At 48.1% G+C, this 24,948-nt stretch overlaps 1 protein-coding gene across 3 annotated transcripts in view; it reads right to left on the bottom strand.

The window, feature by feature from the left end:
* Positions 1 to 24,948, bottom strand: part of IFT172 (intraflagellar transport 172) — a 43,206-nt gene that overhangs the window by 15,987 nt on the left and 2,271 nt on the right. For 2 of the 3 annotated variants that reach the window (XM_086631984.1, XM_086631985.1), the window contains 23 exons: positions 23,314 to 23,379; positions 22,151 to 22,230; positions 20,595 to 20,682; positions 19,536 to 19,750; positions 19,317 to 19,440; positions 16,970 to 17,065; positions 16,210 to 16,371; positions 14,862 to 14,915; positions 14,235 to 14,338; positions 11,071 to 11,156; positions 10,459 to 10,568; positions 7,592 to 7,759; positions 6,142 to 6,278; positions 5,462 to 5,569; positions 4,852 to 4,936; positions 4,425 to 4,517; positions 4,021 to 4,098; positions 3,384 to 3,632; positions 2,555 to 2,633; positions 2,031 to 2,151; positions 1,507 to 1,651; positions 1,343 to 1,432; positions 843 to 940 (listed from right to left, as the gene is read on the bottom strand). In XM_086631984.1, the coding sequence (XP_086488110.1) occupies positions 843 to 940; positions 1,343 to 1,432; positions 1,507 to 1,651; positions 2,031 to 2,151; positions 2,555 to 2,633; positions 3,384 to 3,632; positions 4,021 to 4,098; positions 4,425 to 4,517; positions 4,852 to 4,936; positions 5,462 to 5,569; positions 6,142 to 6,278; positions 7,592 to 7,759; positions 10,459 to 10,568; positions 11,071 to 11,156; positions 14,235 to 14,338; positions 14,862 to 14,915; positions 16,210 to 16,371; positions 16,970 to 17,065; positions 19,317 to 19,440; positions 19,536 to 19,750; positions 20,595 to 20,682; positions 22,151 to 22,230; positions 23,314 to 23,379 (2,636 nt within the window). The remainder of the gene's footprint in view (positions 1 to 842; positions 941 to 1,342; positions 1,433 to 1,506; positions 1,652 to 2,030; positions 2,152 to 2,554; positions 2,634 to 3,383; positions 3,633 to 4,020; positions 4,099 to 4,424; positions 4,518 to 4,851; positions 4,937 to 5,461; positions 5,570 to 6,141; positions 6,279 to 7,591; positions 7,760 to 10,458; positions 10,569 to 11,070; positions 11,157 to 14,234; positions 14,339 to 14,861; positions 14,916 to 16,209; positions 16,372 to 16,969; positions 17,066 to 19,316; positions 19,441 to 19,535; positions 19,751 to 20,594; positions 20,683 to 22,150; positions 22,231 to 23,313; positions 23,380 to 24,948) is intronic. The other variant, XM_086631986.1, reaches the window with a different exon arrangement.

Raw genomic sequence — 24,948 nt, 5'->3', positions numbered from 1 at the left:
GAACACAAGCACATTCAAGTGGCTCAGCCGAGGACAAGACCAGGCCCGGCAGCCTCTCCCCATCTGCTCAGCTGGAGCCAGGTCCTGGGCACACTGTCAAAAGGCATGACTGGTGTGCAGCACGACTGGTGCAGGCAGCAAGGCTGAACGCTGCTTAGACGGAGCCCTTTGTTGTGCCACCATCAGCTTCAGTAAAAGTTATTCCCTCCATCCTCTATTATCAACCTGAGCTGTGACTTGCAGGGAGCCTCTGCTCTGGGCTTGACCTCCAGCCCGAGGCTGTCAGTCCTGCTGGGATGGTGACATGACAACGTCAGCTGAACTTAGTCATATAGGCCAGGAGAAAGGTTAAACCCAGTGTGACCTCACCAGCTGCAATGCCCCCTTTCACGTACTGCGAGACCAGGTACCATGGCATCAGATACACAGCTGTGTTTGTCCCTGGACCTACTAACCTTATTGTGCTGCTATTAATCTACAACTGACAACGTTAGTAACCCGGATGGGGAACACTCCTCTTCCCATCTCTTATCCTCAGCTGACCATGACAGATCAGATGTAGCACTCTGCAGTGGGGAAAAGCTTTGCAATATTTCCTCTGCTACACGAGACAGCTGCACCCCACCTGGACCTCCCTTCTGTCCTGGTGGACAAATATACATTAACAGTCAGTGACCACTCCTCCTGTGAACTCTGAAATGTCAGCTCTAGGTGGAGAGAGTACCTCTGATCTTTCCAAACCCTTGTCCCAAACTCTACTTCGATGCCAGGAAAGGGCTCCTCCTCACTCCCACCATTTTTTCAGGGCTCAGTCTTAGACTAGTATGAAGCATGATGCTCACCTCTCTGCCTCTTTGTACTTGCCCTGCTTCTCCATCTCTTGGGCCTGGGTTAAATACAGCACAGACACATCCTCCTGACTCATACACTTGACTGCCAGCTGCCAAAAGGAACACACAGAGGAGAAACTACAGCACACTGCACAGCAATTTCTTGATACATGGCAGTGAAGGAGAAGGGGAAAACCCATCTCCTTCCCGTTACAAACTGGAGTATGCTGTACGTTCTGCAGTGAATGGGTATGGGTAGTCACTTATCACTGTGACCAAAGCACACAGGACCAGTCCCCTAGAAAGTGCCATTTGTGACAAGAAGGGCACAGACAGGATGTGGACACATCTCCAGGACTGATTTCCTGCTCACTACTGGATGCCCCTACGCAAATCCTTCGGGAAGAGTGCTTGTTGATCAGGTGTTAGTGCATGAGGCACCACCACCTCCTGATCAAAGACACTGCACCAAGCGGGGTGAGGGCCCCAGAAGCTTCGGCTTCTGACTCTACCTTGTGAGCCTGTTCCCAGAGCCCAGCCTGTGTGTACATCTCAATGGCATCCTTGGTCTGGTCTCCTTTGATGTACAGCTCCTCCGCAACCTGTAGGGAAACGACCATACTCAGCAGTCCCAAGGGACACACCGAGCAGCCACAACTGTGGTCTGTGGCCTCACCTGGTACTCCTGTAAAGCTGCGTAGTGCTGGGCAATCTTGAGGTAGTATTTGGCTGCTGTCTGTTTGTCCTGCAAGTCCAAAATGTAGATGGCCTTCTTCCACTGCCGGGCTCCCAAGGCTGCCTCAATGGCCTTAATCGAGCACCTAGCATCAAAAACACAACTCCTTACAGCCAGCCAGCTGCCCTCCCCTCCAGCTGAGTTAAGCCAGGAAGACCTGAGTGGTCTGCTGCTTGATTCTTCTTCCCGGGTTAGAGCAGCAAAAAGGACTGAATAACTGGCAAAGCTAAAGGGATAGCATGAAGAACCAGGACAGCAGGGAAGAGTAATCAGGGATAGAAGACCTTGGGAGAGATGCAGGAAGGCACCCATGGTCGGGGCCAGCAGGGGCTGCACGTCAGCACTGGCAAAGCGGGTGGAGGGGCTTACTCGGGCACAACCCTGCTGAGTTAAGCAAACCATGTCAACTTCACAGCTTGCCAGGTTACACTGCTGCTGGTTATCCAGCCACCACCTGTTCCCACCTGGCTTCGATGTAATGGTTAATAGCAGCATCCAGCTGTTTCTGCTGCACCAGGTGGTCTCCCCAGGCCTCCTCCAGCTTCACTACTTCCACGGGAAACGCCAGGCGAGCCAGCTCGACCGCTGCAAGGGGACACGACAGCTGTCAAGCTGAATCCAGCAAGGAAGCAGATCCGTGAGGCCAGCACAGGCCTTGAACGGGGTGCAGAGGGAGGGGAATGGTGACTGTCTGATCCACTCCAGCTCCCATGGGCTACCCAGCAATCTGCACCCTGTGGACAGCTGGACCAAACCCATGCTGGTGCAACCAGCACGACCGAGGCCTCGAGAACAGGATGCTGTTCTGGAACTGTGTGTACAGGTACAACCATGTGAAAATACATACATTGAACAAGACGATACGTGGAAGCTTCAGAGCGTGTAGGCACCTCTGGGCTCCGGGGCAATCGCTCATGTTGCCACCAGGCCAGAATACCCAGGCTCCTGCTGGGGATGGATGAGGGGAGGAACGTATTTAGCACAGTACCTTTCAGGAAGGCATTGCCCTTGCAATAGCACTCCAGAGCCTTCCGTGGGTTCCCGACCTTCTCAAACAGGTCTCCAGCCTAATGACAAATACAAGCTGCCAGTTTCCTGAGCCACTATCTCCCCACACCATCATGGTTACGTGCTGCGTGAAAAACACCCTCTTGCTTTAAGTGTCACCTAACAATAAGTAGTCACCAATTTTTGTTGTATTAGACACAGAGAATAATCACTTCCTTTCTCTACGATATTCATGGTTGTTCAGACTGTCTTCATAACCTCCTTTGTTTTTCTTCCTTAGCTTTTCCATTTAGACTATCCTTATATGAAAGCTGTACCATCATTTTTTATTCTATGGTGAGGAAGTACTGTACATTTTCACAGTGATATCAAGTTTTCTGTTTGATTCACAGCTCCTTTCCTCTTGGTTCCTATCTTCCCAAGGGCCTCCTTGACTATTACTGAACACTCAGCTGATGTTTCCAAGACATGTCATAGAATCATAGAATCATAGAATGGTTTGAGTTGGAAGGGACCTCAAAGATCATCTAGTTCCAACCCTCCGGCCATGGGCAGGGAAACCCTCCACTACACCAGGCTGCCCAATGTCGCCAATGAGTTGTGATCTTTTCCCTGAATAATAACAGTAATTCTAGACCTCACCCATGGATGCAGTTAGGATTTCCTCCCAAACATTAACTGTAAACTTATCAACACAGAATTACATCTGCTGCTTTCCAGCTGAGTTCCCCCGCATCTCACAGATGCAGAGGACAGGGCAAGAGCTTTGAAGCCACTGAGAAGAAAGCCCAGTGGGGTGGGCCACTCACCTGTTCATACAGTTCCGCTCTGATCAGTGCCATGGAGACCCTATTGATGACATCGCCACTGGTCAGAAGCTCGTCTCTGCTCATGGCCAGCCGTGCTGCTTTGGCTGGCAGCCCTGCCCGCAGGTATAAGCTGATGGCTGCCAGGTAGTCACCCTGTCCCTCTTGGACCTCCCCAGCCTTCTCTTCCTGCTGGGTATCCAACAGCCACTGGTAGTAACTTCGACGCAACTTATCCAGCATCGGGTGTCCCTGTTGAGAAATGCAGCATTGGTTGACCTGTGTAAGGCAAGATGTTGTGCTGCTCATCCTGCAGGCTCTGAACAGCTAGTTCATGGCACCAGACCCCTTGCTGCTCAGCCAGCAGAAACCACAATGCCAGCCCTGTGTACCACTGCATCATCCGTTCTTTTTCAAAGCCCAAGATACTCCTAAACCAATTCCAGTAGCTTTTCTCCCTCACTTTTCACCCAGGTCTGTACTTATATCAGTGCAACCTTCCCCTCTGCTTGGAACCCCTCCAAGCAGAAGTAAAGTCCTGACAGGGCAGATGAAGAGAACCCAGACTTTGAATGGAATCTCAACCAGAAGACTTATCGAGCAAGCCCAGCCCACAGTCCAGTGCAGCTATATTCTGTACCTTGGCCTCAGCAACCACAATGCATTCATCCCACATGTGCAGCTCCTGGTACATGTCCATGGCCTCCTCTGTGGCATTCTGTGTCAGAGAGCAAAGCGTCAACCAGAAGGCTCCATTTAGAAGATACATTGCCATTGAGCTCTCACAGTGGGCAGGGTTAGATGTGCAGAAAACGCTTGAAAAAGTGTACCATCCCCTTTACATGCATGTACAACCTCCCTCACCTCTTCATGCACCTCAGGTCAATCCCACCCCTTGGAACAAGAAATATCTCCTCCTACTTCAGGGCAAAAACTCTTCTCCAGGGAATAGGCAACCTCCTCCTTTTCTCTTTCACACCAGGGCACAAACCTCCCTGCTCAGAAACATATGAGACCTTTTCTGCTCCTTGTTCCCTTACTCACTTGTTCCAGGAAGATCATCTCTGCCAGCTTGTAGTTCTTGTCGAGCATGGCCAAGCGGGCACGCACCAGATAATGGTCTGTACCATCCCCACCCTACAGACAACACCAGTTAGCTCAATCAGTTTGCTGAGTGAAAGAACAGGCTCTGGAATGATATGAGGGAGGTGACTGCAGGTGGGGTCTGTGTCATTACAGAAACTAAAGACAACTGATGAGAATCACAGAAGTGACAAGACAGGAGCAATATGAAATGGCTAGCCAGAAGAGGGACCTGGCAGGCGTGGATGAAGGATTATGTCAGCAGTTCCTACACAACCAGGTACTGATCTGCAGTGAGATACTGGTGAGCACGGACATGGAAGATAATGTATATGCAAGTGTCTACAGGAAACCAGCTGCCCTGCACAGCAGGAAAAGTTTGACTTACATGCTCTTGAGCTGCCTGGTCAGCAATGGTATTGGTTTCGTGCAGAAATCGAGCCTTTGCCATGTTGCCCAGAGCTGCAAAGCACCTGGAAAGAGAAAAGCAGATAGTCGATAACTGGGTTTTATTGCCCACTTTTGGCCCAAGAAAAAAACAGAACCTGGGCAGCAGAGCCAGCTCTGCAAGCTGGAGAGGTGGGGTAGCCCTGCTTCAAGAGAAGGATTTTGCCAAGACCCATGTTCAGATACACCCTCTAGCCCTGCTCCATGGGAGAGGCCAGGGACAGGCTCGTGCTTCACTTCCCCAGGCTTCAGAGACGTGCCGAGCTTGTCCATGTCTGTCAGCTCCCTGAAGCCTTGCTGTACAGTGCTCTGAGCTGCCATCAGCAAAATTTTATGCTACAGAGCGATGTTCTCCTGTCCCCAGTTCTAGCGTTACTGTCCAGGATAAAAGGGCGAAGTCATGGCCTGGAACAGAGAACACTTAATTCTCCAAGGCAGTGAATCTTCCAGGCCACACACACAGATACACCTTTAGTTAGACGCTCGCTTCTGTGAGGGATCCAGCAAAGAGAATGTTTAAACCAGAAAGGTGTTGTAGCTTCTTCCTGTACCTCTCTGCAATGTGCAGCTGTCGAACTTCCAAAGCCAGTCTGCTTAGAGTCTTCCACATGGCTTCAGTCTCTGCGGACATCTCCAGTGTTTCCAAAAATGCAGCAGCCCTTGAGACAGGAGATTAGCAGACTTTCAGAAACAGAATAGAAGAGCTCTCTGAGGAAAGCCCTAGGCTGAGACAGGAGCTTCATAACGAGAGTTGCACCGAAAACAAAGCAAGCTGGGTGTGATCAGTTCTGAAGAGGATTGTGTAACACCAGGCCTGACATATCAGGGAAAAATTCAGAGATCCAAGTGATCCCTATCTGGGCTATGGTACTTAGAGGCATCTGATCAGCAGAAGGACGTGGCAGCGTGGGGCAAGTCCAAAGTGTTGTGTCTGAAGAAAGTCCCTCGTGCAAAGAAATCTCTCCAGTGGCAACAGTGCTATTAACATCTGAAATATTCTTCCCTGGTCAATTTTAAAGCCCTGTAACAATGTCAGCAGTGCCCAGGTGGCTACCATGACTGCTTCAGCCAGTCAGTTTTCACTTTGCACAGCTCCTGAATGTTTCCACAAGCCTAAACTTCAACTCTATATGGAAAGCTGTGCTACTGTAGTTCATGGATTGCTGACTCTCAGATGTCTGTTGTGCGAAGTGGGCCACCTGCCATCACTATGTGGTATATCTACACTTACCTGTGATAATCCCCATCATCAACAGCAGTTCCAAACTCTATGAGGCCTTCGTCCAGGGTGTAGGACACAGTGTTCACTCCTTCAGATACTATCACTTCAGTCTTTCCGTCATTCCGTTCCAAGTCTACAATATCCCCCTGGAAAGAGTACCAGCTATCAACACTCCCATGTTCTCCTAAAGTACGCAGAGTAGCAGGATCGTGGGGACAGCGCTGCAGCAGCTCTGCTGATTCAAGCTCTGCCGAATGAGCTCACACTGAGCAGACAGAATCACAGAATCACAGAATGTCAGGGATTGGAAGGGACCTCAAAGGATCATCTAGTCCAATCCCCCTGCCGCAGCAGGACCACCTACATCAGATCGCACAAGAACGCGTCCAGGCGAGTTTCGAACATCTCCAGAGAAGGAGACTCCACAACCTCTCTGGGCAGCCTGTTCCAGTGTTCTGTCACCCTTCCTGGGAAGAAGTTCTTCCTCATGTTTAAGTGGAACCTCCTATGTTCCAGCTTACATCCATTTCCCCTTGTCCTGTCATTGGATGCCACTGAGAAGAGCCTGGCTCCATCCTCGTGACAGTCACCCTTTCCATATTTATAAACATTAATGAGGTCCCCCCTCAGTCTCCTCTTCTCCAAGCTAAAGAGACCCAGCTCCCTCAGCCTTTCCTCAGAAGGGAGATGCTCCACTCCATCATCTTTGTGGCCCTGCCCTGGACTCTCTCAAGCAGTTCCTTGTCCTTCTTGAACTGAGGGGCCCAGAACTGGACACAATATTCCAGATGCGGCCTCACCAGGGCAGAGTAGAGGGGGAGGAGAACCTCTCTCGACCTACTCACCATCCCCCTTCTAACACACCCCAGGATGTCATTGGCCTTCTTGGCCACAAGGGCACATGGCTGGCTCATGGCCATCCTGCTGTCCACCAGGACCCCCAGGTCCCTTTCCCCTGGGCTGCTCCCCAACAGTTCAGTGCCCAACTCGTACTGGTACATGGGGTTGTTCTTGCCCAGGTGCCAGACTCTACACTTGCCCTTGTTGTATTTCATTAAATTTCTCCCCACCCAACTCTCCAGCCTGTCCAGGTCTCTCTGAATGGCAGCACGGCCTTCAGGTGTGCCAGCCACTCCTCCCAGTTTAGTGTCATCAGCAAACTTGCTGACCATGCACTCTAGTCCCTCATCCAAGTCATTGATGAATATGACATAAGACATTGCCTTATCTCACCAGAGGGAAGGAAAAAGCCACTGAGCAGCTCCTTGCTATATTAACTATCTCCATCTTCTGCCAGAAATGCCTGCCACAAAACTGACAGGTGAGCTCATATTTTGTCCTGAAGAAATCAGCAGTTCCCTCCTGTCTCCCTTCTGCAATACCACCCTGACTATTCCCACACACGTGAGCAAGAAGTAACAGGAAGTGCTGGAGGTAATCAAAGTCTCCAGAGTTTTACCTTCAGAGGAAACATGGTGACTCGCTCTGGAGCATCAATGTTATACCAAACGCAGAGGCTGCTTCTGTTCTGAGCCACCACTACATCACTGCCTGGGACCCACTGCACATAGGAGCAGTAGTTCAGAATGGTAGTCTTGGTGCTGCTGTCAATGTCATAGAGCTGCAACTAGAGTGGGGAAGAGCAGAAAAAGGGTAGGAACATCTGAGCAAGCATCTTGTAAACAGATATTGTCAACTAGGACTCAGACATTTTCTGAGATACGCAGCCCAAACTCCCACGCAGTTATTTACACATGTCACTATCCAAGACTTAAGACCTTTTTTAACTCTTGCAGTATTTTAAGCTGAATGCTCAGATCCTGCCTTCTGTATTGCTAGGCATGCACATGTATAAACCAGCATAAGTCTTGTGCTACTTCAGTTCCCTCTCAGTTCCAGAGCTGGAATAGGAGAATGATCTCTTAAGTTCTTCATGCAAACAAACTGGGGAACCAAGATGGGCCTTCCTCTGCAGTTCTGGGCTGAACTGTCCATCCCAGGTAGAGTTCTATTGAAAAGAACTGATGCCAATAAGGCAAGAGGGTGTTTCTCTGTAGAATACACTGCCCTGAAACAAACCTGGCAATTTGGAAGGTGTAATCAGACAACTGGCATAACAAAGATGTAGGATGCCTTGTTAACTTAAAAGTCTCAGGGTGTCTCTGTTCCTCATCATAATTGTCCTCACCTAGCAAAGACGAGAAAAAGAACAGAGAATTGTGCCAGTCTCATGACACACCAGTCAAAAGAGAACAAGAAAGTCCCTGTTTCAGTCTGTATCAAACTGGTTGAAGAAGTATGTACAGACATATCTCAGGAGAATCATGGTACTGTCTGCTTTAGGCTGGTGGCAGTATTTAATGAAGGAGTTTCTACGTAGCCTCTCCAGAGGCCTGAAAAGGAGCCAACCTTGATGATGCCACTGTCTCTTGTTGAGACAGTGTATTAGAGGACTCGAATATAAACTGAACAAGACTGCAGAAATAAATATAAAAAGATATATTGCTGGGAAAGTTCTCTCTTCTCACATGACAGGACACACACAGCTTCTCAGAAATGTACATATCACTTACAAACAGGAGCCTGTTTCATCTGGTGCAGGCTGCAGTCACTGCTAGTACCTTTCTGAAGAGCACCAGTGCAGCAGAGCCCAAACAGAAGCCCTTGCAACTGGCAGTGACTCAGTCTCCTTTGTAGTGAAGGTCTTTCTTGATTGATACTATTGTGGATATGTTAAAGTAGTATCCTAAAGAGCTGCAGACGTGGAACAACCCTCCTTCTGAGGGTTAAGAGGGTCTGGAATAGAGAGGCACACTAACGCAGATGCAGGCACTACGGTTTTTGAAAATCCACATTGGGCTGCTCCTTCCATTTCTCTGGAATCACAAAGTACTTGTAGGAGTCCTTGTTCTGTGATGGTCCAGAACCAGAACTACAGTCCTTGTGCAAGAAAGACTGCCTCCAGCACACACCTGAGAGAGAAGTCTGTGGTACAGAGTTTGTGAGGTGGCAGATGTATGCACTGCAATCTTTGGCTACAAAGTGGAGCACTCTAGTTACCAGCTGATCAGCTTGGCAGCAAGAAATCAGCCTGTGCGTGAGCGGTAACAATTACAGACAGGTAATTAACTGGAGATCTGTGCTTCCCAGGCAAGAAGGGATCTTTGCAGCCCTACACTCTATGATGCAATCTTAGGGGTCGAGCTGCCAGAAATGACGAAGGAGGAGCAGCCCAGTGAAGATGCCTGGGGTTCCTGTCAGAACTGTGAGGGGTGAACTCAGAGTTCTTCTGAGATGAGGCTGAGAAAGTTCTCAGGGATTTCAACACATGCATGTATGACCATAACACTTCACCCATCCTTGGACTAAAGAGAGGGATACAGTCAACGTGAAAATACCCCGCTGCAGACTGACAGTCCCCAGTGGCATCTGGACTTTGGAGCAACTAAAACCATCCTGTGATGAGCTGCAGTGCTATAACTGGGGTCTGCCACAGCATCTGGGACACCTGCATAGAAATTGTGGATGTGAATTAGACCATTGTCGAGAAGGTCATGTTTTCTTCTCAGGACACTCTTGTGACAAGAGGAGCAAAAGAAGTCAAGCAGTCACTGTTATGAGCCTTACACTCATAACAGTGAAGAAGGCTTGACAGTGAACTGAGTGGAACTGGAATATAAATGATAAATACATCTTCTTGCCTGCTGCAGTGAGCTTCTTCAGCTGCATCTGTACAATTAAACTAAACATGGCTAGGACATGAGGTGAGTACCTGCACATCATAATCTGTAATGTGAAACCAATGTGTGGGCACATTTTTGTCCTGGGCTTACCAGTATTCTCTCAAACAACATTCAGGTCTGAGAATCAGCACAAGCCAAGGGCCATATCAAACAAGCTATTTGGTTGTGACTACGCTGTTTTAGAGAATTAAAGAGTTCATCTCGCAGCCAGAAGAGGAGCTGTTGCAGAGAACATCTTTTTTAATTTACATGTTGAAGTGTAACACTAAGGTCCTCATCCCAAGATTAACCCACTCATCTCCATCTCACAGCAGAAGAGCCTATCATTTTAATTTTCAGGTGCAATGAGATGGAGCAAGATGTCTAGTAACTAACTTCAGAATCAGCTATGACTCAAGACCAAACATGCAATGCTGCCAGCTCATGCAATCTTAACATTGTCCATCTTCTCAAAGGAGCGGACAAAAAATCACAACTACTTCAGACGCGTTTCTCACCTCCCTCCCTCCATTCAGGCATATCTGTCTCTACCTCTCCCCAGGCATGCCATCCTTCCACATTCCCCCAGATGTGCCTGCCTCACCCTCATCTTCTTGTCCCTGAAGAGTAGCTTGTGGCCCGTTTCATTCAGCTCCAGCCAGTCGATCTTGCTGTCATGGCTGATGGTGCCAGTGTTGTAGCTGACAAGGTCCACTTGGGAAAGAAAGAAAGGAAACAGTGTAAGTACCTGATGTGCCCCAAAGTGCTGAACATTCAATGCTGTCCCACGGGGATCAAATGCCTGGGACCTAATTAGGGCAAGACCCCCTGGCAAACACTGTGACTTGAGAAGCAGACTGCAGTGACATTTTATCTTGATGCCTTATCAACAGCAGTAACTCCCTCCACCCTTCTGTGCCCACGCGCAAATCACAGGCGGTGCAGGCAGCGATATCCCCGTGCCGAACTGCACAGACTTTCAGGTCCAGAACACAGTCACAGCCACCCAACAGCTGCGTCCACACCAGGCAGCCAACCTGCCACAGGCAGGACAGCCCAGTCTCTAGCGGTCTGCTGCCAGGCAGAGTGAACACAAAGGGGACCAGGAATCTGCTGCTTGGCAGAGTGAATGCAAAGAGAATATGCTGCCTGGTACAGAAAATGCAGAGGAATCAGGAAGGCTGGCAAAATACAGAGGAGGGAGGTTTACACTCACCTGTTGCTATAGTCTTAATATCTATCAGATAAGCCAGTCTCTTGTTCTCTTCCACGCCTCTCTGCCGTCTCTCATTGATACGGACACTATTATTGCAAGGGAATGATGACCGTTACCTTTACTACTCTCTAAATTCACAGGACCGAATCACCTAGTCCCTCCCAGACTTACCTGCAGCTTCCCCAAGCGCACGGAGCCTCTTGCAGTTCTCTGACCTGTGACTCTTGCACAGTACCTACGGCTGCCTCAAGGGAGAACAAACCTTTCTGATTCACGGCTTCACTCCAGAAGCTGCCCCTCTGGAAGCAGGGTCCCCAGTAGCAAATTAGTTACGTTGCTTCCACCTCTGAGCAGTCTATGATCCTCCCTCCCCTCGAATCAGAAACTGGAGTACAGTATCTCAGGGGGACAGAGGAGGTTTTGCTGGCATCTAGAGTCCCTTACAGTGCTGTACCGGGACCAGCTGGATGCAGAGATGCCCGAGTACATGCAGAGGAGGTCCCTCTTCAGCAATAGCCAAGTTATGCTTCAGTAAGCACGTATCAGAGGAAAATGGGCTCTTGTGCTTCTAAAGCTTCACAACGATTAAGTGTAACTGAGCAATTAAACCCCACCCTCAGTCACTGTCAGAAGCAGATTACTCAGGTCCCAGTGTCTGGGGACTGCGTTCCACAGACTGGGATACTTCCAAGCGTATATACCATCCGGGTCCCCAACACAAGAAGGACATGGAGCTGCTGGAACAAGTCCAGAGGAGGGCCATGAAGATGATCTGAGGGCTGGAGTACCTCTCCTATGAAAACAGGCTGAGAGAGTTGGGGTTGTTCAGTCTGGAGAAGAGAAGGCTCTGGAGAGATCTTATAGCAGTCTTCCAGTATCTAAAGGGGCTACAAAAGAGAAGGCTCCGGGGAGACCTTCTAGGAGCCTTCCGATGCTTAACGGGGGCCTACAAGAAAGCTAGAGAGGGACTTTTTCCACAGGCATGTAGTGACAGGACAAGGGGCAATGGCTTTAAACTGAAAGAGGGAAGATTTAGATTGGATATAAGGAAGAAATTTTTCACTCTGAGGGTGGTGAGGCACTGGAACAGGTTGCCCGGAGAAGCTGTGGCTGCCCCATCCCTGGAAGTGTTCAAGGCCAGGTTGGATGAGGTTTTGGGCAACCTGGTGTAGTGAAAGGAGTCCCTGCCCATGGCAGGGGGGTTGGAACTAGACAATCTTTGAGGTCCTTTCCAAATCAAACCATTCTATCATTCTATGGTTCTATATCATAGAATCATAGAATCATAGAATCATAGAATCATAGAATGGCACAGGCTGAAAGGGACCTTAGAGATCATCTAATCCAACCTCCCTGTCATGGGCAGGGATGCCTCTCAACTAGACCAGGCTACTCAAGGCTCCGTCCAACCTGGCCTTGAACACCTTCAGGGAGGGGGCATCCACAACCTCTCTGGGCAATCTATTCCAAAGTCTCACTACCCTTGTACTGAAAAATTTCTTCCTAAGATCTAACCTAAATCTGTTCTCCTTCAACTTAAACCCATTTCCCCTTGTCCTATCAGTGGACACTCTTGTAAAAAGTCCCTCCCCAGCCTTCCTGTAGGCTCCCTTCGGGTATTGGAAGGCAGCTATTAGGTCCCCCCGAAGTCTTCTCTTTTCAAGGCTGAACAATCCCAGCTCCCGCAACCTGTCCTCATAGCAGAGGTGCTCCAGCCTCTGGATCATCTTTGTGGCCCTCCTCTGAACACGCTCCAACAAACCTATGTCTCTCTTATGGTGGGGACACCAGAACTGGACGCAGTATTCAAGGTGGGGTCTCACAAGAGCAGAGTAAAGGGGGAGAATCACCTCTCTTGACCTGCTGACCACACTTCTCTTGATACATCCCAGGATGCGGTTGGCCTTCTGGGCCGCATGAGCACACTGCTGGCTCATGTTGAGCTTCTCATCTATAAACACCCCCAAATCCTTCTCTTCAGGGCTATTCTCAACCCACTCTGTGCCCAGTTTGCCTAGGATTGGCCCAACCCAGGTGAAGGACCTTGCATTTTGACTTGTTGAAGCTCATGCAGTTTGCACTGGCCCACTTCTCAAGCCTATCAAGGTCCCTCTGGATGGCATCTCTTCCCTCAAGTGAGTCCATGGCACCACACAGCTTGGTGTCATCGGCAAACTTACTGAGGGTGCACTCAATGCCGTCATCCATGTCGCTGACAAAGATGTTGAACAGCACTGGACCCAGAACAGACCCCTGAGGGACACCGCGTGACACTGGTCTCCATGTAGACATCGCACCATTGACCACAACTCTTTGAGTGCGACCATCCAGCCAGTTCTTTATCCACCAAGTGGTCCATCTGTCAAATCCATGTCTCTCCATTTTAGAGACAAGGATGTCATGTGGGACAGTGTCAAATGCCTTGCACAAGTGCAGGAAAACAACATCCATTGCTTTACCCACGTCAACCAGAGCTGTAGCTTTGTCGTAGAAGGCCACTAAATTAGTCAGGCACGACTTGCCCCTTGTGAAGCCATGTTGGTTGTCACCGACCACTTGGTTATTTTTTATGTGCCTTAGTACAGCTACAGGAGAATCTGTTCCATGATTTTACCTGGCACAGAGGTAAGGCTGACTGGTCTGTAGTTTCCTGGGTTGTCCTTGGTCCCTTTTTTAAAGATGGGGGTTATGTTGGCCCTTTTCCAATCTGTAGGAACCTCACCAGACTGCCAGAACCTCTCAAATATGATGGCTAGTTGCCTAGCAACTTCTGCCGCCAGTTCCTTCAGGACCCGTGGATGTATCTCATCAGGTCCCATGGACTTTTGCACTTTCAGGTTCTCTAGGTGTTCCCGGACCTGATCTACTCCTACCCTGGGTGGTTCTTCACTCTCCCAGACCCAGCCAACATCCTCTGTGATTTGGGTGGTGTGGTTCGAGTGGTTGCCAGTGAAGACTGAGGCAAAAAAGTTGTTGAATATTTCAGCCTTCTCCATGTCCTCAGTAACCAGGTCACCCGTATCCTTCCAGAGAGGTCCCACATTCTCTCTCATTTTCCCTTTTTCTCTCACATACCTATCTGAGGTCACTCTCACAGTCAGACATATCTGAGGTCACTCTCACAAAATGCCTGTGCTGGCCACGCAGGCAGGTGTAACACTTACCTGACAAGATGGGGGTTCATGAACTCTGTGCGGACAGACCCCAGGATGTCATTGCTTCCATATTCCACCAGTGTCAGCTCTCCAGCATTAAAGAGCATGCAGACCTGAAGGTGAGAGGGGAATACGCTCTTACACAAAAGCCAGGTAAGCACACGTACCCACCAATGAGGTGTGCAGGAAAGAGCTCTGCTGCACACAAGTCTAAATTCACTCCCTCTGGGACGAATATGGGATTGTGCTTGGCTTCCTGTTGTGACTGCCAACTTTTCCTCAGGGTTGGAGATTTATTTCTGGGCCTATCAGTTCTGCAGGAGCCAAGCTGTCACCTTGACAGCTGTATTCTGCACCTCTAACAGACTCTCCGGCTGCTGCTCTTTTATTGCTCCTCTCTCCTAAAGGGTTATGACTTGTGCAACTTGACCACACACATACTGAGTTTGTTCTGTACCTGGCATGTGGAAGAGGCAAGTACGGAGAGAAAGCAGATCTGGATCTGCATGGAGAGGCCAAGACCAGGAAACTGCTAAGAAACAGGGTTTTCCAGAGGTGCAGTTGACACTCTTTCTGCTGGTGCACACAGAGCTCTACTCACCATTCATGGATAGCATCCTGTCCCATCCAACTTACATTCTCATTGTCGAAGAAGAACTTCTCATTCCCCCCAGATCCTTGCCAGGCTACCTACAAAGCAACGGCACGGAGTGAGCCAACGCCAGGCTGACAGCTCCTGGTCCACTGCCCAACTCTCAACTCCCACAAGAGACAGCAAGAATTACACTGCAGAAGGGAACATGTTCCAGCACTTCAGCTGTCAACACTGTTCAGTCATTCCCAGCTTCATTTCACTCTCCTTTTTTTAACCTCTGCTTCACACTCCTGTTCTCTTTGCATAGTATCTTACTGCCTTCTGGTCAAGAGGCCTTTATGGGACCAGTGTACCCCCTCTAGCCTATTCTTTCACAGGCATTTCTCTCCATTCCTCAGACTAACTTTATTATAAAAAGCACCCCCAACAGTCCCTTTGCCTCCATAAATCTTCTCCACAGAATCAGTGCTACCATTGCAGTTCACCAGTTCATTCAGTTCAGACCATCAGTTCAGCCAGCTGAACACGAGCCATCAGCATGCCTAGATGGCCAAGGCAGCCAACAGCATCCTGGCTTGTATCAGCAACAGTGTGGCCAGCAGGACCAGGGAAGTGACTGTGCCCCTGTACTCGGCACTGGTGAGGCCACACCTTGAATCCTGTGTTCAGTTTTGGGTCTCCCACCACACGACTGACATTGAGGTGCTGGAGAGTATCCAGAGAAGGGCAACGAAGCTGGCGAAGGGTCTGGAGCACAAGTGTGATGAGGGGTGGCTGAGGGAAATGGGGTTGTTTAACCTGGAGAAAAGGAGGCTCAGGAGAGACCTTATAGTTCTCTACAACTACCTGAAAGGAAGTTGTAGTCAGGTCGGTGTTGGTCTCTTCTCCCAGGTAGCTACTGATAGGACGAGGGGAAATGGCCTCAAGTTGCACCAGGGGAGGTTTAGATTGGATATTAGGAAAAATTTCTTTACTGAAAGAGTGGACAAACATCAGAACAGGTTGCCCAGGGAAGTGGTGGAGTCACCACACCTGGAAGTGTTTGAAAAACGTGTAGATGTAGCACTTCAGGACATGGTTTAGTGGGCATGGTGGTGTTGGGTTGACAGTTGGACTTGTTGATCTTAGACACCCTTTCCAACCATAACGATTCTATGATTCTATGATTTGTGGAGGCAGAATCTCCACACCACATGCAGCTGAAACCCTTCTTTTGGAATTTAATACTGACCTTCCTTTGAGTAGGAAGTTTGCTAAGAGACCTCCCCAGGTCTTTTCCAACCTGAATTATTCTATGGTTCTTTGAAAACAGATGTATTATTCCCATGCAGAAAACATAGCCTTTGAGTTACAAAGTTAAGCATTTGACACTCAAGAAATTCCACAGACCTCACTGAGCTTGTTGGAGCTGATGTCACCCAGCAATAATGTATCTGAAGTATGGGCCACCAGGTATCTGTCTTTCCCTAAGATCTTCACCTCGTCGATCTCATAACCATATTGGGATTTCAACACAACTCGAGATCCTGTAGAGAGGTTCTTCACAATGACCTCGAGAAAACGGGAAAAAGCAGTATGAGGCCAAGCACAGAGGAAGAACACAGACTTGTTGCCCCATGGAAGATTATGCAACAGATGGTACTTTGGTATTTAGATGTCCCCTCACATCATTTCACTCTTCTTTTTAAAGAAACCTTACCATTCCTTTTGTATGGGATGACAACTGTAGTAGAAGTGTGGGATTGTCACTTCTGCCATTTAGAAGTTTCTAGCCTAACTGGAGGACTACTCAGGCTCCAGAGGATGAGCTACTCTCTGAGAGTCCTGCTCTCTCTCCACTGACTGCAGAGGGGTGTCTACACTGCCAGCTCACCCTTACTACCTGATTTTGAACGAAAAATGGTTGAAATTAAATCACTTAAGGGGCCTGCATTTGACATGGAGGTACCCCACACAAATTCACAAGCTAGGAAACAAACTCCACTGTCTTTGCTCCTAGCCAATTTCCAGGCAGCCTTGACCCTCTCCCTGGGATACTCCCTTTGCCTTTCCTAACAATTTGCTATGAACAAACCATAGGTGCAGAACTCCAAACACATCTAGTTTTAGCTTCCATCAAGAGACATTACCTCACTGGATATTCTCTTACCTGGCTTGGTCCCACATACGTAATTTCAAATTTATTTTTGTAAATGTTTCTGCGAAGGCAGCAGTCAAATTGTTCAACTCCTCCACACAGAGTGCCCTGGGAGGACAAACACATTGCACAGTCAGTGAATTCTGTTAAGGAGAGAGATTCCAGACCCTACTTACATGAAGAGGATCAGAGGTAAGACAGAAATCCACAGGTCCTGGCTGCTCTGAGGAACCAGGCTCAAGCCCCCAGAGGCATGAGGACCAGCCCTATCTTGACTTTCTTGAGAGAACAGAAAGACTGAGAAGTTCTCAGAGAAACAGAGCTTACCAGACACTGTAATATATATGGCAAAGGAAAAGAAGGAGTTAAAAATCACCTTTATCCTCATCTTCCCCATTATCCCCATCAGTTTCCTGCTTCTTTCAGCCTCCCAGTCTCTCCTCCCTTCCAGCAGAATCCTTCCACCTTTATCTCTTTCTTTATAACATCCCCATTCCTTCCACCGATCTCCTATCCCTTGGCCCCTTCCTCTTCCCCGCAGGTACTTGCTCACACGTCCAATTAATTGTCTGAAAATATATCAAGGATTCTTGATAGTTGAACATAAAAAGATGCAAAAATTATTACAGAAAAGTTCTAAATAGCAAACTTCCTAAATAATCTAAGTGCTTTAAAGAGTTATTCAGTTTAATACAGAAAGATGTGGTTGCCTTCTATGACCAACGATGAGCATTGGTGGATAAGGGAAGAGAAACTGACGTCATCTACCTGGACCTGTCCAAAGCATGACGCTGTCCCACACGACATCCTTGTCTCTAAATTGGAGAGACATGGATTTGACGGATGGACCACTCGGTGGATAAAGAATTGGCTGGACGGTTGCACTCAAAGAGTTGCAGTGAACAGCTTGATGTCCAAATGGAGACCAGTGATGAGTGATGTTCCTCAGGGGTTGATATCGGGACCAGCGCTGTATAACATCTTTGTTGTCAACATGGACAGTGGGATTGAGTGCACTCTCAGCAAGTTTGCTGATGACACTCTGAAGGGAAGGGATGCCATCCAGACAGACCTTGACAGGCTGGAGAGGGGAGCCCATGTGAACCTCATGAAGTTCAACAAGGCCAAGTGCAAGGTCTTCCACACGGGTCACAGAATCCCAAACACAAATAAAGGCTGGGCAGAGAGCAGCCCTGAGGAGAAGACTTGGGGGTGCTGGTTGATGAGAAGCTCAACATGAGCTGACAATGTGTGCCTGCAGCCCAGAAAGCCAACCGTATCCTGGGGTGCATCCAAAGAAACGTGGCCAGCAGGACGAGGGAGGTGATTCTGCCCCTCTACTCTGCTCTCCTGGAGTACTGCATTCAGCTCTGGTGTCCCCAACATCAGAAAGACATGGAGCTGTTAGAGCGGGTCCAGAAGAGGGCCACAAAGATGATCCGAGGGCTGGAGCACCTCTGCTATGGAGACAGGCTGAGAGAGTTGGAGTTGTTCAGCCTGGAGAAGAGAAGCTCTGGGGAGACCTTCCAGCAGCCTTCCAATACTTAAAGAGGGCGTACAAGAAAGCTGGAGAGGGACTTTTTCCACGGGCATGTAGTGACAGGACAAGGGGTAATGGCTTTAAACTGAAAGAGGGAAGATATAGATTGGATATAAAGAAGAAATTTTTCACTCTGAGGGTGGTGAGGCACTGGAACAGGTTGCCCAGACAAGTTGCAGACAAGTTGTGGCTGCCTCTTCCCTGGAAGTGTTCAAGGCCAGGTTGGATGAGCCTTTGAGCAACCTGTGTAGTGGAAGGTGTCCCTGCCCAAGGCAGGGGGACTGGAACTAGACAGTCTTTAAGGTCCTTTCCAATCCAAACCATTCTATGATTCTATGATAAGATTACTTTAAAGAGCTTTAAAGAATTATTTAACTTAATAGAGAAAGGCAAATCAAGGCTCAATGGCTGAAAATAGAAGAAAGGCAACTCTGAACTGAAAACATAGCACATAAACAGAGTATAAGTAACAGATGAATTCGCATACTGCTTCTCACTGGTGCTCAGAGGAAGCAATGCTCATGAGACTGCTCTAGAGAAGCTATGCTGACCTTATTACGCTTCTGTGAAAAAAGGAGGGCTGCTGCTGCCAATGAGCCATTACACAACCATCCATGATATTTTACAGCTTCATACTCTGCACACTGGACATCTGACCACAGCAGTGTCCTTTGCACAAGGTCTCAGCCTGGGCACCGTGCATCGCACACCTAGGTGATGGTGCGACCACTCTCACATCACTTTGTTCTCAGAAGCACATGTAAGTCTGTCCCTGGTGTGCAACTCGCGGGCTCAGGGTTGCTGACTGATGATACAAACCGCACAGATCCGTGAACCATCCCTCTTCCACGCCAAAGCTGTGATGGTGTAGAGGTGAGCTATTTCTTTAGGTTTGCCTTCCTCCCAGGCACTGCGGCGTGGGCTCCAGTTCAAAACCCTTAACCTGTGAGAACAGATGAGAAAGCAGAGACATGAGAACTGTGTATGGCTGAAGAAGAAAGCACTGCAAAGGGGAGACTTTACTATCAGGCACCGTACCTATCATAGCTGCCAATGACAACAGACTGGCCACCAGGACTGGCAGCTGCTGTGGTGAACTCCTTCTCTGATGGGTCCCGGCTATAATCGAAGGTTTGAATCACATTGCCCTCCTTCCCGTAAGCTACAATCTTCTTATCGCAGCCTGCAGCCACAATGCTGTTGGAAGCCCAGGCAAGGGCGTAAGGAGGACAGGGATGCGTCACCAGCTTACCCTACAATAGACAAGAAAGAACATCCTGAAAACATGAATGGCTCTACCCCCAACTGGCCTCTGCAATCAGCTACCACAATGAGACCAGTGTGAGGCCCTTCTGTGCAGTCCAGTTCATGGCGCTGCTTTATCTGCCTGCCCCAGTCTGCAGGAAGGGAGACAGAAACCAGAACTGAGAGATGTATCAACTATTCCATTCACGTAACTGGGAGACAGATTTCCGATGCCAGTAAGAAGACCACTACCATTAACTAGACTGGGATGCACTCTTAACACAGCAGAGTGTATCTGGGCCTTCAGGACATGATGGCAGAGAGCAGACATGCTGAAACGGGAGCAAAAAGATCTGAGTGAGAACAGCATTTCCCTCAGCACGGCTTGAAGAACAGAGACTGCTCCTTTTGGCAAAGAGCAGGAGGCTCAGGAGAAATGCTAGGTGCCTAGAGTATCCTGTCCACAGACAGCGTGAACTTGGGATTCAGCATTAACTGGGATAACTATACTTTGCTTAGTAAGAAGACGACAACAGCTGTTCCCTGGAACCCTACCCATTCAAGCACCATTCTCCTTAGCAACACTCTTAACATCAGATCTTTCCAGACACCTGAAAAGCCTTATGTCTCATACACAAAAATGTAACTTCCCCTCTTACCACCACACTCAAAGCATCTAGTCACCATTCTGTCTTCATTAATGCTCCACAAAACCTAGGCTAACAAGCACGGGCTGCAGCTCCTCTCCAGACTTGCACTCCCTCCACAGCTTCATCCCTTTCCAGAGCTCCTGAGCTGGGGCATAGGGTGTGCAAACAGGAATTTTGCCCACTGAAGAAGGATCTTTGATACCTGTGATTCACCTGAGCCCTCATCATCAAAGAAGAAGCGTACTATGGTTCCATCTGCATGGCCAGACAGGATTCCCTTCCCCGACACACTGCAAAGAAACACAGACAGGATGATGCAATATTGCAGTAAGACTTGCACCTTTACTTTCATATCCCTGTCCGGAAGAGTCAGTCCCAGGGTCATAGCTGATGTTTTTCATCAAAGGAGCCTTCATCAAAGACAAGCTGGGTGATGAACACAAGAATATCTAGCACCTGTATTGGTGTTTGCAAAAGCAAAGCCAACAAAACTATGGAGAGCAGAAAGGAGAGCGGCCAGTTAAGTATCTTCGTGATGTAAAATCCCAATGACGACCTTTCTGTACTACCAAAACACCAGGAGGCTAAGTAACCTTAAGTGGAATAATGACTATGGACACAGTTTCTTAGAGCAATGTATATCAAACAATCCTTGCACTAGAACTGTTCCAGAAGTGAGGCTGGATATTGTGACACTATGTACCCCTAAAAGCAACACAATTTAGAGAAAAAGCATCTGGACAAACACTGCAGGTCTAAGTCTATTATTTGTAGCATTAATGACTTGTGTACTTCTTGACATAAGCAGGAAGAAGAGAGCAAGGAAGAAGAAATAGGCCTAACATAATGTACCCACTTTTTAAAGATGGTTCGAGTACAGAATACAAATTCTATGAACACTCTAATGATCCAGGAATCATAGATCTGTCTTCTGTTGTCTGCAAGCCCAGATTTGTTATTGATACCACAGCAATAACGGCATGAGCTGTGTTTAGAAATAAAAGAAGAAGGTGAGAGAGTTAGGGGCAGGATTGGGAGAGAGGGAGCGAAGGGCAAACAGGGAAGAGAGGTGGGGGAAGAAGAGGGGCCATGAAAAGAGAGGAAGAGAGAAATAGAAATCTTCTGGAATAGAGGCAAAGGCAGATAGACTTTGGAGGGATTTCTCAGCAGTACGAAGTCAGAGTTCTAGACTAGCTTTATTTTTTTTTATTTGTTTAGCACTCAAAAACCAGCATGACCCCATTTAGTGAAAATCCCACTGCTAGGACCATGACATATCCTAGATTTTTTAGTTAAAGGATACTGAAGTAGTTAAAATGAAATCTTGATTAAAATAATTTAAAAATGCATTTCATGGTTATTTTTCTAATTATAGCCTTGTGACAGTTTTATCTGGCAGAATATATTTACTTTTTAAACTTGACTAATGTTAATAACTAGCTAGATGAAGTTTACAAATTTAATCTTTATAAAGTCACGGATTCAAATAAATCAATGTATGTAGGTAATCTCACGGGGACTTGCATCCCAAAGTGACTTTGATGGACAACCAAACCGCATGGGTCAGTGTAGCACAGTCAGGTATTAATTATAGGAAGGAATTCCTTCTGTAAAGCACAGTATTTTATTATCTTGACAAGGAACTGGCAGCAGAAAGATACTCTGGCAACCTCCCATACTGCCACCAGTTACGTTAGGGACAACAGCGGGCAGGAGACCGAGTCAAAGCAGCATAGACTAAAGCAATACCATACTCACTTGGAAGTTAGCGAGACCACATAGGAATCTGTCCCATAAATGGTGGAAGACTTGTTGTTCTTCGTATTTGCTAAACGAACCTGAGAAAGAGAATCTGATCAATGTTGCTTCTGTCTGCAGAAAGTGGATTTCCCCCAGTGTAACATACTGTCCCAGTTTTAGCTGGGACCGGGTTAGCTCTTCTTTTTAGCAGCCAGAAGAGCTCCGTGTTTTGGTTTCACTCAGAGGCTCGCTCTGAGAAGAATGCTGATAGCAAGCTGATGTTTGTGGTTGGACGTGAGACTCCAAGGACTTTTCAGTGTGCCGGAGTGCAGAAGCACGGCGGGATAAGGGGGGAGCATGGCTGGGACAAGGGGGCCACGATTCCCCTTGTGATTTGTGGTGGAACTTAAGATTGAGGCCGAACTGGCCAATCAGTATTCCATACCATGCAGCGCCATGCCCAGTATAACAGTGAGGGGCAGCTGGACAGACGGGCTTTGGCGCTTTGGCTCTTTCGCCGCTTCTGCTCTTCCGCGCTTGCTGCGCTGTTGCTCTATTGCCTTTTTTTCCCCTCTCTCCCAGCACTCCCACTCTCGGAGTACTCTCTCTCTCTCTCTGCTCCTCTCTATTTCGGGGCCTCGCGTTCGTCCGGGATTGCAGCTTCGGGACGAGACGGGCTTCGCATACGAGGGGGTGGTGAGCATCTACACTGTGTATTAAATCATCTGTATTAAATTGTTCTTATCTCAACCCACGGGTATCCCATTTATCCTTTAATTCTCTCCCTCATCCCTGGGGCTGGGGGAGGGGGAGTGACCGGCTGTGTGGGAGGGTCAGCTTAACCCACGACACATCCCCAGAGGCTTCCCAGTCCATAATCAGTGCCAGAAATCACAGGAAGCTCACTGCTTTCCAGTAGGTTGGAGAAGAAGTAGAAAAGTTGGAGTCACACTTCCACATTTCTAGAGAGGCTCAGGAAAAGGACCAAGTGGTCCAGTAGAACCTCCAAGGACTAACTGGGAACTAGAACCAGATAATTCAAGGCAGTAGTGTAATCCCTTTGTTGCTATTCCGTGCTCAGTGCCACACAGTAATGGCTCCTACCCTGCAGCCCAGGTGCTTGCAGGCCCTGGTAGCCTCTGCATGGAAAAGAAAATCAGGCAAATAACAAGTTTCTCTACCTTTCCTTCAGCAAGACCGAAGACAATGGTATTTTCCACTGGCCACGATAAGCAGGTCACAGCACTCTGCCAAGGAGGAGGAAAAAAGAGAGGTAAGAGCTCCACCGTACTTAGCTTCTTGCCCCAGTGCTATATAAGACAGCTCACGAACAGTAAAACCACTCAGACCAAGAAAGAGAAGAGACGGGAGCATCTGGACAGACCTTAAAGTAGGATTAAGGCCCTCCGTGCTGAAGCTTAAACTAGACAATAGTGAGCTGGGGTAAAGCAACAAGCTCAGAAGGGCTGAAGCAGGGAGGGCTTGAAAGTTATACCAGATGTGTTTAGTACGGATGCTCTTCTGAGAGGGTTACTTATTGATCAGATGTGTGGTTTTCCGCACACTACTGCTGAATGTACAAAATCATAGTTATTTTAAAAGATTTTTTTCAACAACAAAACATAAAAATAATTTGACTTTGCCAGCTTCTGTAACAGATATGATAATATTTGTATACTGGATCTTCATATGATGAATCAGAAATAGTCCTTGTTTTTTCAGTTACAAGCAAGACGGTTATCAGATGCTACCAAGTAGGTCAGGTAGAAACAGGTTCATTAAACCCAAACCAAAGGTACTGTCAAAATCTGAGGTGAGGGTCAGGGCAAATAAAGCTGACTGTCAAACCCATCTGTAAGAGCGGGCCAAGAGAGTTAATGAAACCGCTTCATATTTAAACTTCAGAATTGCAGTCTATAAGAAGGCTGGTGTTTGGCACTGTGCCACCAGCACAAGCCTCACTGGCTCGTTTGTTCCACTGTAAGCATCTGGGCCTGCTTTAGACAAATATACACCCTCATTTATTCATCTCACCTTTATCCTCCACTCTTACCATCCACATCAGCAAACACAGCTACAATCAGATACCAAAATGCCCCTGGATACCTAAGCTGCTCATAATTTATACATCCAGTCAATGACCAAGAACCATTTTTGTTACACCTGCTTCCCAGACATCCGTATATTTCCCTCATTTTCTGCCAGACCCTCATTTTCGGTCTCGCGACCACAAGCAGCCCAGTGGCAGCCTAGGAACAACCCTCAGAAAGTGGTACTGTGCTGAGTGACCAGTGCGGAGCAGTTAAACCCACACCTGCTCGTTCTGACCCTCTGGCAGGACGCTGAACAGCGTCACTGTCTTCATGAGATGCGTAAGAGTGCCCAACGGGTTTTGCAAATGGCAGGAGAGGGAAAGGGCTCAATAAATGATCTCCCATATTGACTGAACGCACAAAAAAAATTGTAAATAACAATATTTAGTTACAGGAGAAAACTGGACACAGTGGTAAAAATACAGCGTTAGAAAAAATTAAGGATTTATTATGATAGAAATGGTAGAAAAGCCATGGGGAAAATGAGAGAATGCGAGAAAAGAACAACAAACCACTACATTAAAAATATAAAAAAGCGCACACATGCTGTGCACAGCACCTAAGCCTATGCGAGGCAAGCAGGCTCCGTCGGGGCTGGTAGCCCAGAGCTGCAGCAAAGGACAGCCAGAGGGGCAGGAAGCCGGTCCCACTGGCAGGCAGCAAGCCATCAACAACAAAAGGCCTCTCCAGTGAGGCTACAGGCACCCACAGCTGGGATAACGA

This window comes from Tauraco erythrolophus, chromosome 2 (genome assembly GCF_009769465.1).
Source record: "Tauraco erythrolophus isolate bTauEry1 chromosome 2, bTauEry1.pri, whole genome shotgun sequence".
NCBI classification, from domain to species: Eukaryota; Metazoa; Chordata; class Aves; order Musophagiformes; family Musophagidae; genus Tauraco; species Tauraco erythrolophus.
This window is presented reverse-complemented; position numbering and strand designations above follow the sequence as displayed.